Source organism: Tauraco erythrolophus, chromosome 17, assembly GCF_009769465.1.
Source record: "Tauraco erythrolophus isolate bTauEry1 chromosome 17, bTauEry1.pri, whole genome shotgun sequence".
NCBI classification, from domain to species: Eukaryota; Metazoa; Chordata; class Aves; order Musophagiformes; family Musophagidae; genus Tauraco; species Tauraco erythrolophus.
Window position 1 is genome coordinate 12,363,606 of NC_141481.1, and position 14,704 is coordinate 12,378,309.

Consider the following 14,704-nt stretch of genomic DNA (forward strand, 5'->3'; position numbering starts at 1 on the left):
TGCCAGCAACCTCAGGCCAAATATGCTTAAAGATAGAACATAATTGCACCTTGTGGAAAAGGTCAGTGCAGTTACGGGAACAGACTGGCAGGCCAGCCCATAAACAGGCAGCTGCAACAAAACTGCACGCCCGTATCTTTCGACCCAACCCACATGCATTTAAGGCAATTTACCTTTTAAAGAAAGGTGAAAAACAAAATAAAAACAAGAGCCAACGATAAACACATTATTTTAAACTCGGAATTAAGTTGCAGGCTTACAAAAACTGATGTGATAGACAGATATTGAATTTAATTAATCTTGACACAAGAATTGTAATCTTTCAGTCCTTGATCACTTGCATTTACCACTTCAAAGATTCATTAGCTTCAGTTTTCAGAGTGAATAATCAGAACACCTGTGATCATTAAGTTATTTCCTTTCTGTCAACTTTCCAGACCTAACTTTTCAGAGGTGTAAAGATCTCACGTTACCATGGGATCAGCGAGACAAGGAGACTCTGTACACCTTTAAAAGACAGGCAGGCCTTGGTCCAGAGTTATCACCAACAGAAACAACCATACTTCTGAGCAAAAAAAGTAAATCTCAATCATGTATTCTCTCTGAACAAATTAGTTGCATTTCTCTGGTGGTTTTGTGGTACAACACACAAGTGTACAAACCTCCTCCAAACTCTTTTCTCTCCTCAGACTGATGTTTAACTCAAGGGAGGAGATATCATTAGCTTATCAGCCTGTCAAATGCAGCTGTATTATGCCTCTCCTACATGCCCTTTCATTATTAAAACAGTCCTTGCACGAGCGAGAAAATGAGCCAAATTCAGAGAAACAGGAGGGGAAAGAAGAGTAGTTATCCAACTATTCAGATATCTGGGGAAAATACCCCTGGAATCGCAATGCTACTGCTTACCCTCTGTGGTGTGTGTATTGGAGACAAAGCATCAAGATCTGCCATGGGAAACTCTATGCCTTTCCTCTTGAGTTCTTCATAAATATGCACTACTCCAGTTAAATCAGGGCTACTTCGAAAGGCATCAGCCCAAGCCTGGAAAACATGAGGGATTATCCATAAACCTTCCAAACGAAGTTCCAGCTCCACCCTGACCTCAGATACTGACTACAAAAGCTTTCATGTATTTCAGCTTCAAAGGGAAGCTGTGATCATTAGACCCGGTCTAAAACATCCTGCAAATATTATTAAGACAGTCACGTACACATTTTATTCAAATATAAAACAGACAGGAACCCAGTGCACAGTAGCTATGCCTAGCCCCTGACATCATCAAAATCTGTAAATGCAAATGAAAGCCTCTTCCAACCTCCTCTCCTTAGCCATGATTGCATGCTGATCTTTTCTTGCATATTCCATGGCCAATGACCCATCAGAAAAAGTCTGCATGAAAGATTAGATTGATCTAAGCCAAATTCATAAAGTCATACAATAATCTTAGGTAATCTCGATTTACTTCGTGAAACATCCTCCTTTGTTGCCAAAGAAAAAAACCACAGCTGCCAAGTTTTCTTCAGTATTTTATTTGGACCAAACTCATATAAAAAAGGTAGTTTCTGAGGTTCTTATATCGTGAAACATGCAGTCCCATGAGCGGCAGGACTAATGAAGCCTGGTTCTCACAGAGCACATCCAATGCTTCAGACACCCTGGTGTGTCAGAAAGAACAAGCTTAAAGGGAGAATTTCCCGCAGCCAGAACACTCAAAATATCTCTCCTGCATGAATTCTCTCGTGTCTAAAAAGACTTCAATTCACATTGGAGCTTTTCCTTCGGTGGGAGTACTAAGTGCTTCTCTTCGCTAGCCAGCCTCCCGTACTTGTGAAGCTGCCAGGAGCACGGTATCTTGAAAGTCTCTACCCCCTTTCACTTTTGCTGGAAATTAGCCAAGTATTAAAAGTTTAGAGGAAGGAAAAATTGAAATGTTATGACTCAATTAAAAATGAAGCGTTCCACAAACCCCCACATATGTGAGGTAGAGTATCAGTGTGCTGGATCCAGAACTACTGCGAGACGGATGTGTGGGCTCTGAACTTAATTCATTTAGTCATCGCTTTTACACTAGTGCTTTGACTATTTTTACTTTAAAAGCTGGTTTTAATCACTTTTTATATTTGAGAGAAGAGAAATCAAAGATAGCAAAGCAAGATAAGAAATAATATTAACATTTAACTTACATTCCCATTCTGCTCAATCCTAAGAAAGAGCATTGCCTACTCTACATGCCCAGGAGACAACCCATTATCAGATGCAAGCTAACAATTCTGGGTTTGATTCTCAGCTTTGTTAAAAGTAAATTAACTGCACCCACTGCTCTGATGCAGTGCAAGTCCAAACAGCCCTATTTGAGCCAGAGAAAACAGCTCCGACCGCAAAGAGCCATTCTGTTTCCTTGGAACCGACCTCCCAAACCATCCCTAATTCTGATGGAGATATTGGCAGTACAAGTAACTCTGCCCTTGCTCTCTCTCTGCATTTTCAATTTACATAAGAAGTCATCTGAATGCTGCTTCTGCACAATGGTGTTCCCCACTTCAACACTATTTGCAAGTAGGAGTGAAAAACGTTAGGCGAGGGATGCTCTATTTAATAATCGCTCCAAGGAAACTTGAAGACGAAAGTGTGCTGCGTTGCTGCCCCCAACTTTTAATGAGGCTTGTTTGCCCAGGAGGATGTACTAATGCATCCCCTGTTTCACTGGCTTCCTATAGATTCTGTTGTAGGCACTAATGACACTGCAGTCACTTCATTTGCACTCTACCTTTTTAATATATTCTCTCTTCTGCAACCCTCTTCCCTGGAGAAAGGAGACACTTGCATTTGTATTCTTCTTCGCCTGAGCTGGGAGCATTATCTACATTAGTGTGTGTCTCACAGGTCACAAGCAGGACTGGGCTCAATTGTCCTAAGTGCTGTCTACACACATTGTAAGACAATCCCTGGCCTAGACAGCTTACAATTCAGCTAGGTAACAGTAATACTAGCTCTACTTTACGGATAAGGAGCTACACACACAGCTTAGGAGACTCGCCCATTGTCCAAACGAGCGTATGACAGAGGTGAGATTGAATTCTAAGACTTTGGGCCAGACTATCAAAGGTAGATGCTTGAGGATGCTCTTGTATAAATCCCACTTGGTACCTCACTGTGCCCAAACAGGTTAATTAAATACCACTGCAAATCTGGCCCTTAAATCAGGGATGGTTTCAAGACAATTTTTCCAGTGTTGGACACTTTTTAACACATGTAGCCTCAAAAGAATTTGCCATGCCACTAGAAGTCTCCCCGTGCTTCACCTCTGATGGCAGTGCACAGCTACCAGGCAGTAAGGTGGTATGAACTCCGAGGTGACACACAAGCTCTTACCAGAGGCACAAGAAGGAAGGATAAGCAATATGTAATACATGCTAATTTATGTACACTGGGAAATAGGTTGAGAAAGTGAGACACAAGATGCCCAACATCTCGAAACAGTCAAGTCTCTAGATAAGAAATTGCATGGCAGCTTTATCTACCCTTGCTACGGAAGGCCCAGGAGCACAAGAGCTGTGTGGCTGAAGACATATGCTGTTGGTAGAGCTTTTTTCCATGCTCCCAATTGCTACTGAGCCTCCCATTTCTGTTCTTATTAATTCCCTGATATCAAATCGTAAAAAGCCTACAGAAGGGGATAAATGTAATGTTAGTCAAGCAGAGCTGAGAAGAGATCAGGCCCCTGAAATGGAGTTAACTCCAGCTGCAGGGAGCTCTAAGGAGCAAAGTCTAAGCTGAGCAAAGCGGTCATGACGTACGGAGTATTTTGGGTGTGCGTGTCCATCGGGCAGCTGAGATGAGTGACTGCAATCACTCTTCCAAACTTGTCAGGCAATCTGGAAAACAAAGTCCCCTACCACCTCCAGCTAAAGAGACACTAACAGAACCCACCCACAGGCAACTTTCATAATTCTTAGGCTTTTTATACCAAAAGGCATTTAGTACCCAGAGTGAGGCTTTTAGCTCTACTGCATTAAGCCTACTCAGATTAGGCTCTGTTTAACACACTCAGGCAATGACTGCAGCTTTTCGGTTATGTTACAAACACTTCCACCTTAGTTGCACTGATGACTGGGAATCCACTTAAATCCAGGACCCAGCGTAACCAACATCCTCTAAAATACTGTAGGAAAGCAAACAGTACAGAAACATGCAGAGTTCCTCTTTATGGGACAGTATTTAACCTCATCTCCTAGTCCCCGCGTGCGTCAGCTCTCCCACCAAAGCAGGCAGATGCTCAAGGGCTCAGTTGCAAGCACAAGAATTGCTTTTAATAATTCCATTAATTTTGCACAATTTTTTTAGAAAGCCTTGAGATCACAGAGGAGAAATAAAGGGACGCCACAGACTGCAATGCAATGCCCACCTCATTTCCCCACCCAGGCTATTTTCTGTTCGGAAATCACTTCTTTATGTCGCCGTACTCTAACGACGTCCTATCTGTGCATCCAAATAGCAAATAAACCAGACGAAATTCAACTGCGTGCTTTGCCCTAAAAATTAGAAGTATATCTGGAAAACTGTGCTGCGCATTTGTAAATACCTGCCCACAAGAAACACTGCAGCAGGTTTATATCATTTTAAATACGCAGTGTCTTTTAGTCTCTGGTGTACGCAATAGCCTGTAGGAGCTTAGTGATAAAGCTTCCAATAATTGTCACATTTCCTCCAGGCAGGCACCAATGTTTCCTCATGTGTTGCTAATGGTTTCTGGAATTAACATGGCTGTTTATTGTTATGCTGCACAGAAGGAGAAGTGGCAGACAGGCCTATGTCTGAACTTCCCCACTGCAGGCAAGGATCTGACAGTGCACTTTTACTGCACAATAACCAGAGAAAAGACACCAAAAATATTTTAACTCCTATACGGTCATTTACTTTTCTATAACCATCTTTAAAAGGAATTCAGAATGCTTTCTAATGGAAGGAAACAGCTCCATTTTACGGTCAGGGAAACAGATACAGAAAGGTAAGTGTTCTGCAACTGACAGCGAAAGCGTGATCCTCTAAAATTTCCTGGCCTCAGATGACAAGCCCATCACAGAAGCAGGTCTCCAGCTTCTAGATTTGACTGTTAAATTGCAAAGCCATCCACTCATCCTTTATTACGCTCTCTTGTTTTAGAGCAGAGCGGTACCTTTCTAACTAGAATCCAGACATTTCTCCCTGGATAAAATGTCTATGCGTGTGCATGTCTGCTCTTCCCTGCCAATCTGGATATATTGTTTGTTTTTACATATAAAAAACTCGCCACATTTTTAATGATGACAGCATGTTCAGCGATGTGTAGCGCTGAAGCAGACAGCCCTTATTTCAGGCAGCAACATATGGAAGCAGAGACAAGCCGTGTACCTGAATCAGTGCTAGTACTTTATCCTGTACAATAGTGGGGGGATTATTCTTGGGCGAGATGATTTTCACCAGAACACCATCTATGAAGTCACGGTTTGCCACTAAGACATGAAAGCGATGGCCACAGTTCTTCACGCAGGTCTCCAACACCTACACACACACAAAAAAAAACATTCAATTGTTGGAATAAAGCTTGACCACACACACAGAGCACCTATGTGGTTGCTTTTTGATTTTTTTTTTTCCTTTTAAAACTTTTGATGGGAGGGAGAGAGGACAGAGGAGAAATTACACTTATACTCTTAATTCTTCTCTTCTTCCCCAATTTTACCAAAAAGCTTCCTTCTCTACACACATATTTAGATGTACCTCTCCCACCATTAACGTTTTGGGCACTTCTGTGATTTACCTTTGCCTGTTTTCAAGGTAAAGAAATACAAAGTTTCTTTCTCTTCAAAGCAGAAGAGAAAGAAGCTGTCCAACCTGCACAGCCAAACAGCTAAGTACACAACATCGCATCGAGAGCAGGTAAGACAGAGGACATCCTGTCACAGTGAGATATTATCGTGCTGTGGCACTCCACCATTTTCTGTGTACCTGGAACACAGCTGGACCCCCTTGCTGTGAGCTATAAGCCACGTTTTAGAGTTGGGAATTCAGGTGAATGATCTTCACTCATTCAAAACACTCCCTTGTGAATGCTCTGACAGGTTATACTTTGACACACTTTCCCCCTGCAACCTAGCTAGAGGCACCTTCCACTTGCCATTCAACTGCCACGGAAGAACAGCTGTTGATTTTTCTCTGAAGAACATGATTAGCATGGAGATAAATCCAATGCGTCACTTCTCCTTACAGCCATGCCTAATAACCACTGCGACTCTGTATCTGAGGAGTCTGTAATTACTCTCCTACTTCAGCCCTGATGACATGGACTCACTCCTGATGAATTTCGCTCTTTCCTGCGCAATGGATAATCTCATGGTTTGGTCTTTGGTAATCTGTCAAAATGACAATCCGGGATAGGAAACGGCAAGAAGACAGAAAGCACAGTCACGCTTTGTCAGGGAGATGCAACAAGAGCTGTGTGAAAGGCTCATACAGATCACCTACCCACAGCAGAACAACTCCATCTAGTTACTGCTGCTCATTCCTCAGACGGCTGTGGCGCCGTGCCTGCCCGGCATCGTGCGTTCGGGAGAGCTGCATCACCCAGGAAACCCCGAGCTAAAGTCATCAGTAGGAAAGGTCACTGGCAAATTATCTCACACCTTAGCAGTGCTGCCTAAGTGCGCAGAATATAATTTACACTTTATTGAGTGAAATTAGATCAGCATAAATTAATTTGAGTCTCCTACAGAGATCCATTCACAAGGGAAATTGTGCATCAGCTACTTATGAAGCTGAAAATATGGCAAGTTCATCATCCTCACTTGCAGATATGCCCACAGCTGTTGTCTCAGAGTGGAGAAACAGTAGGGCACAGGGAGATGGAAGCAGCAGCGAAAGCCCCAAAGGGTACACAGAACCATTTGGGCTACTTTAACTTTCCTCAGCCAGTACTTGGGATAAATAAAAGCCCAGAAAAAAGCAGAAATCAATTGAGTCAGAAAAACACTACGCAAAGCTTCCACAACTCTCCCCAAGGAAGCGAAGAGGCAATTGGAGAGAAGAAAAGGGCAGAGCAGTGGCTGTTAAAGCAAAGAGTGTGTACATTCAAGAGAGTGCCAGGAAAAGGAAAATGACAAAAGAAAAGGGTTCTGCCCTTTTGAGGCATTCCAGCCTGCCCCCACTCACCGTCAGCGCCAGCATGACCTCTCTGTAATTTTTGTTTCCATTCAGCCTCTTCTTCAGTGCTCGAATGGCATCCTTTGGACTGCAGGAGAAACACACCATTTTTAAAAGACAGCTCAGACACTTTTCACATGCCATACACTGTGGGAAAACAAACCCTTCACCATTTCCAGCTGGACATAAGGATGTATGTTAACTTCAGATAACTTGTCTACAACCAAACTAGGGTCATGTAGAATTATGTGAGAAGACAGGATATGATAGAAGTCACGGCCAGAGCAATGCCCACGGCATCCAACAAGGCAGGATATTGATCAAGCAGGAAGGAGTGACAGCCACTCAGAAAAAGGCCCAGGGCATAGGCCAGCGATCAGTTCTCCTGCAAACTGCAAGCAGCACAGCTTTTCTGATGCTGAAGGAGATGTATCAGAGGAGCTCTCTAGTCAAACGGCTAAAATGAACAGCTTTGCAGCACTGCAAAAAGATACACCTGCTGAAAACGAGAACCCCAGAAGTACAAGCTCGGTACCCTCTCCAATAATTTTTCACATTTTTCACAAAGCAGCTCATGCAAACTGTGTTCAAACTATGAGCGTCTGCCCCCAGATTCACTGCACCTCCTCACACGCTGAGGACGACTGGATGAAGATTGTGCTCATGAACTTTTCAAAGTTTGCTGAAACTGCACATACCCTTCTTCTGTCTCGTTGATAATGTCACAGATCTCCATGTTAAGTGTCCAGTCTTCACTCTGCAGAGAGCCATCTGTGGCCTTTTCTGTAAAGTAAAGAAAAACAAATCTTTTCACATCTTGCTGATCAGGTACTACAATCCATCTTCAGTTACTCTGAGCTGAAACTATCCAGTAAAAAAAAAAAACAGAAAAAAAAGTCCCCACTGACTGTAAGCAATGTCAAACCTTCCCTCCTGGTTTCAGGGATCAGCATAGAGGTTTCCAGACAGAATCAATTATCCCTGAAGCTGACTACCTTCAGCCCACATAGATGGGCTGTTCTTCAAAGACTCTTGAATTCCTTGGAGAGTAGCAAAATGTCAGCTAATTCCAATTTAAACTTCTCAGATGCTGCACTGTTGGCAAGTTACAAGGTAGGAAAATCTCCCCAAAATCAACATGACCTCCTCCCTGTTTTAGTAGATAACACCTCCACATGAATTGAGGGAGGAAAGACAGCAACTTGGAGATAGAATTCAAGGAAGCCCAGTGTGGAAATTCAATTTCAGTGTGAAAAGAACCACTATCATGTGAAAACACTTACCACATGACAGTTCAGGTCACGATATCATTCATGGACACCCCTTTTTGCCCAGGACTCTTTTACTCCTGTACTGTGGTCCCTCAATATCTGCTTGCCAGGGGGCTGAGTACTGCTTCCCTCTGTCCCACGCTGTGTCCCCACTCTCCTCTCCATGCCGGAGCTACGTACACGTCCCCTAAGCAGGATCTGCCTTGCCCCTGACTCCCAAATGCTCCCTCACTATTTGCATGGCAGGTAAGTCACTCTGGCATCAGATTAAATTCTACGGGAAGGATGACCTATAGCACCGTGACAGTGGCAGATGCCAACTGTCGGCAGTTTAATTTATAGAAGTCTGCAAGAGTAGCATAACCATAACTTCAAGTAAGCAGTTGACAAGAACTATTTCCTCCTTGGGATTTCCTCCTAAATCAATATAGTTCTGTCTAGCGGTGCCTGGAACATCCCCTGAATTTTTCACACTTCTCACTTGCAGCGTTCGAACCCTATCTGCACTGCACTACCCACATTCAGAAATCCCGTCGAGTTGAACATAACATCTGATGCCAGAGAGACCTGAAAAGGGGACCTTCAAGCCAAACGTGATCTTCTGTGCTAAATTAGTCTTTCTACAGATCCCTGATATCCAATGTTGGAAGGTAAAGAGGGTAAACAAAAGCACTTTTAAACTGCAAAATAAACCAAGAAAAAACTTCTAAATGTTTTAAAGCAGAAACAAACCCACAGGTACCATCTTCCCCAACTACCCTTCTGTCTTTACATCAGACCTCGATCTGTCCCCAGAATAAGGCAGATTTTGTTTGAGAACACCAGGCTCCAAGGACTTCACACATCTCTTTTTCTGTTTACCAATGACATTTTTCCCATTAACATTTCCATCACTGTGACTGAGGATATAGATGCCCACAGGCCATAATTACGGGACATGATTTGGAGAAAGACTACGCGTCTGCGTAATTCAAATTTCCGTGACTTGTCTACACCCCAATTGTCGCTAAAGCAGCTCCACCAAGGACAGTAATTGTGTAACCCTGAGACAAAACAGATAGCTATACAAAATTTGAGTAGAGAGTGCTGAAAAGAAGCCATCTATCTCCAGAATGGAGAGGAAACCATGGAAAAGGAGATTATGGACCAGGAGATCATTCTTCACAGGCCTCGCTTCCCATTCAGAGCAGCAGTGCTGCCAGGATGGAGATCAGTGCGCAGGGTCTCACCCACTGGGGAGGAAACGGAGGCTGCAAAACTCCCAGCGGTGCCATCTTCACCTCTGGGTCTTTTTCAGCCATCACCACCTCATGGCAGAGTTCACTTTGGCAATGAAAACTCCTTCTGCTTGAGGAGCCTCAGAGGGATGTACGGCTTCCAAAACATCCAATAAATACTGGACAGGTTATTGGATATTTTTAATTTAATGCGTTTAGGCTATGTTAGGCAGGGATTCTCTTAAGGAAGAGTGGAGGCACAGCTGTTTAATGTTTTCTGGGATCAGGAATTCATCTTTGTGAAAAGCTACTTGTAACAATCATTTTTTTAGTTGCATTTTGGTTTTATACTGTACATAAGGCTTTATTGCTATAGAATGTGATCTGCCTTCACCTCCACATAGTCCTTGTTGCTTAGGAAAACATTTTATTTAACATTAGAGAAAAATCCTTAATTTTCAGAGATATAAAAAAATCACTACATTTGCTCTGCTGGACAAGGTGATCTCTAAAGCTGCAAAGGATTTATAAGCACAGTGCTACAAAATTAGAGATTATGCCGTAAACAGAGGGTATTCCTTAATCTGGGCATATGATTTGTTCTCTGAATCTAAAACTATATTAACAAATTTGTGTGTTCTTGACAGCATTTGGCATCAGGCAGCAACTTTGCAATATTCGTACTCTCTGCTTCTGCTATCACATTTATAAATGCTCGTGGAAAATGCTGATCCTGCACAAAGTTGTGCTAGCAGCCAAGTCATTCACTGGTCTTGCAAGACCCATTTAGTTAAGGTTTATTTTGACAAAATGTGTATATGGCACTACTCCACAGTTAAAACCTGTGATGTTTTGGTAGAGTAAAGAGATGCTGCTGCAGCACTGCATGGAGGGTGGCATAGGAACATTCGTCTGGGGTCCCCAATAACCTCATTCGCGTTTCCCTTCTGAGATACACGAGGGAAAATGAAATCCCTTTTCTCCCCGAAAGTTTGGCTACCGCCTTTTTATTTTTGCCTTTCTGTTCGTTAGTTGAAGTAATACGTGGTTGAGACTGTGTGGGCTTAAGATGTAACAGTTGTCTTTTTGAGAATTAGTTCTTTTCCCCTTGGGTAATTTTTAATTCGAATAAGAGTCGGGAGCTAATTTTAGTCCCTTTTTCAGCGACAGAGAGCACACAGGCTCTCGTCATCTGTAGTCGCTTGTCCTTTGTGGAGTGTGTGACCCAGTTTTGCTTCTGCAGTGCTCTCTCAACTGGTAGAAAGGAGTTAACTGACTGCAGAGAAGGCGTACAGGTCTGTGTGTGATTTGTTTGAAGAACAGTATTACGCTGCAATGAGCTGAAAGCCTGTAGAGCTCTTCCAGAATCAAAACACAGCAGGTTGTAGCTCTGGATTTCTGGTGCAACAGCTCTGCCTGCACTTGTCCGTAAGAGAATCCCGGCCCAAGATATCCAAAATGCAGGAAATCAAAAGTATTCAATAACCTGTTCAGTATTTATCAGACATTTTGGAAACCATGCCTCTCTCTGAGACCCCTCCTCAAACAGCAAACAGGTGGGACTGACGAGACTAAATAGGTTTTGGAAACCATCACAGAATTGCAAAGGAATGGCATGCAAATCATGCAAATACCCTTTTAAAACGTCACCAGCTCCTCAGTCTCTTTCAACCTCATTAAAAGGCATCTAAATGGCACTAGTTCACACAAGGACTCTGGAACAGGACCAAGGGATTCCAGGGTGACTTGGAAAATGTTAAACTAGAAAAGAAAACAGGCAATGAGTAGGAGTCCTTCCTGCCTCTCCCCTCACTGAAATGAAGAGTTTATGGTATAGTTTAATTGTGTAACAAAAGGGCTGGCAACTCCCAGCCTGGGTGCCAAGGGTGCCTTGTGCAGTGACCCGAGAGCAGCTCCGAGCGCCGCGTTATTGCCGAATTTGTCGCCGCAGCAGCGGCCAGGAGCGAGTGTCTCACACGGAGACGTGACACCACCAGTGAGATTATCGGAAAGTCTCTCTCAGAAACAAGATGCTATCGGTTCCCACTGTGTTTCCCAAATTAAAGCATAAATGTTCTGGTAGAAAGAAAGACAATCTGGCACTCCATGCCTGACACGCTGAAGACCTTGGACACTGCATATGCACAGGCGAGCATTAGCTTAACTCTAGTCTGCAAAGAAAAGGAGAAAAAATTGTGCTATTTTTTCATTCACACCTTCCTTCTGAGATCTAACTCTTGTGGCCGCACTTCCACGCTCTGCCAAATGGCAGTATCAGTATTTCCCTGCTCACGCTGAAATCACGCACATTTTATGGCATTCAGGAGGCGTTGTTCAGTGGCATAAAGTTTTCAGTGTAAACAGTCTCAGTGCCCGCATCCCCCAGCCCAGTCTCTTCCCAAGCAACCTGCTCCGACCTGAAATACGTCACCACAAGGAAATCACAGAATCACAGAATGGTTTGGGTTGGAAGGGACCCCAAAGATGATTCAGTTCCAACCCCCTGCCATAGGCAGGGACACCCTCCACTACACCAGGTTGCCCAAAGCCTCACCCAACCTGGCCTTGAACACTTCCAGGGATGGGGCAGCCACAGCTTCTCTGGGCAACCTGTTCCAGTGCCTCACCACCCACATAGACAGAAATCAAGTCAGAAATGCTGGTGTAACCGCCACATAATAAACAAGATGTGCAGGGCAGGACAGGAACACTCTTTTAAATGCAGGGGAAAAAAAAAAAACAAAACCAGAAGTTTGCTCACTCATCTTGAACCCAGCTCAAAAGTCACCTAACAAAGAAATACTAACACTGGTTGTCCTCAAGAAGCTGCTCTCACAGCCCTTTTCAGTCGGTACTACTTTTGCTTCAAGGTTACATTTCGATGCTGATGGCACTCTGAAAATTTTACTTTGTTCCCATACAGATGAGATAAAGCAGAACTCCTCGCTCTTCCCTGCTTCCCCCTTGCAATGCTGCTCTCTGACCATTACACTGAACCTGCCCATGGAGACAGTCTCCAGGTTTTCTTTCGGACTGCACAAGTCGAAGTCTGGTCGCTATTTCACTCACATACCACGCACGTGCTTACACAGCCGAGACTGAAAAACTGACTGCTGGAAGCACTGAGAACATCTACTCCAGCTGAATGACAACGGTGGGCACCACCAGGGTAAAAATCTCCCCAAAAGGTCTATCTATAAACACCTAAAAGTGACTGTGGTGCTGCATAATGTTCTGGGAAGAAAAGGCAAAAGTGAAAGTTAAATGCTGCACTAGCTACAAATCCCATTAAATGAAAATTGGAGAACTGTGCTGTTTTCTGTCTGAATACCAGAATCTTGTGAATGAACAGATCTTTGTGTTCAGAGAAATCACAGTTTTCTCTCTCGGGACTTCTCCAGATGTTGCTTCAGAGACTCTTGATTCATACGTTTGGGAAGAATTATGCACGAAAAATCACCTTCTGTTTCTGTAAGAAGCACGCACACCAAGGCACCCTATGAGAGCGATCCAAAAGCAAGACAGTTCCCGTTCCAAATTTCTCCTGTTCCCTCCAGCAGCGTTTGGGGTTCAAGCAGCATAATTTTTTTTTTTTTTTTCTTGGAAGTTCATAAGATGGTGAATCTTAGATCTTTTCCTTGCCTCTTAACAGTCCACCTGCCTACCAGCTGTGCTCCAAGCCTGAAATTAGCAAACCAAACAGTCAGATGTGTTATATTTCACTCTGCATAATATGTGGCAGAGAACAGAAGAAGCCACAGTATCAGCAGGCTTTTACTTGCATCCTGCTGGTCCCCTTCCCTTGAGCTCAGTGGAGCTCTCTCAGAAGCAAGGGCTATCAGCTGAGGTCAAACGCAAAAATGCTTTTATAGAGTGGACAAAGGTCTTTCAGGGAAAAAAAAAAAGTTTTGCAAGGCAATGCAAAACACACAAGACAGCTCACAAGGGAAGACAAGCTATTGAATGAGACGATAATATCTCTCCTCTGAGCTGTAGTTTACAGAATTATTTTGCTTTAAAGCATCATTACGTTTTGTGACTGCAGTTGTCTCTCTTGGATTCAACAAATCATCAGTGACCTGCACAGCACCATCAGTAAGACGTGGGGAAAGACCACGCAGAGGCCACGGAAACATATTCCAGCTGTCCAAGTAAAACAAAGATAAGACTAAACATCCTCAGCATTTGCATGGCTCCTGAGTTCATCTCACTTGGAAGACAGAGGTACACTAGAATAACACACTCGGATACTCCTGAACCTAACAGTCTCTTCTTGCTTCCTCTATGTTTGCTTTTAGAGACACAGTCACGGACACTTAGACATTATGGCAACCAACAGGAGGTTGTTTCCTTTTTATCAAAATGCTGCTATTAAAAAATAAATGTGACTCATTCAAAATTCAAGATCAAAACTCAACTCTGAAGTGACTTACTCATAAAAACCTGGCAGTGTCTTTGTTAGAAAGCGCAGCTCCGATAGCATTTTTCAATTAGCCACCTCACTGCTCCAAGTCCTTTTTCTACACTCCTTATTTCACACTGCTCTGAAAATGCTGAGCTTCACACTTCCAAAGAAAAAGCCAGTCAGCTAGAACAAACGGGCTCAATCTCAACTGCAAGGCATTACAGCAAAACGTGATTTGGGTTGTACAGCTGCAGCACCGGTCAGCCACTCTGACTGTTGTGATTTTTCAATTGATTTTAGCTATGCTTACATCGAAACTCTTTGGGATGAAGTCATCTATCCTCCACTCATTGTTTCGCCAAAGTTTCTTGGGCTGAACACATGAATAATCATAGTTTATAATGACTGCAGAGTCTACATTAAAATAAAGTAATAAGAGAAGCTGTGGACATGCATACGTGCAATCACCATGAGTATTTAGCTCAAATGCTGTTTGAAGGCACAGCCATACCGGGAACTGTCATTTTCTCCAATTAATTTTCAGGTTTTCTTCTTTTTGAAGCTGCCGCCCAAATGCCTAACTTCTTCAAAGCTGTGTTCCAGATCACACTTACCTGCAATCATGAGTA

General features: G+C 43.3%; 1 protein-coding gene across 1 annotated transcript in view; it reads right to left on the reverse strand.

The window, feature by feature from the left end:
* Positions 1 to 14,704, reverse strand: part of TOM1L2 (target of myb1 like 2 membrane trafficking protein) — a 53,667-nt gene that overhangs the window by 25,177 nt on the left and 13,786 nt on the right. The window contains 4 exon segments of the mRNA XM_086622564.1: positions 910 to 1,044; positions 5,395 to 5,544; positions 7,192 to 7,270; positions 7,881 to 7,965. Coding sequence (XP_086478690.1) covers positions 910 to 1,044; positions 5,395 to 5,544; positions 7,192 to 7,270; positions 7,881 to 7,965 — 449 coding nt within the window.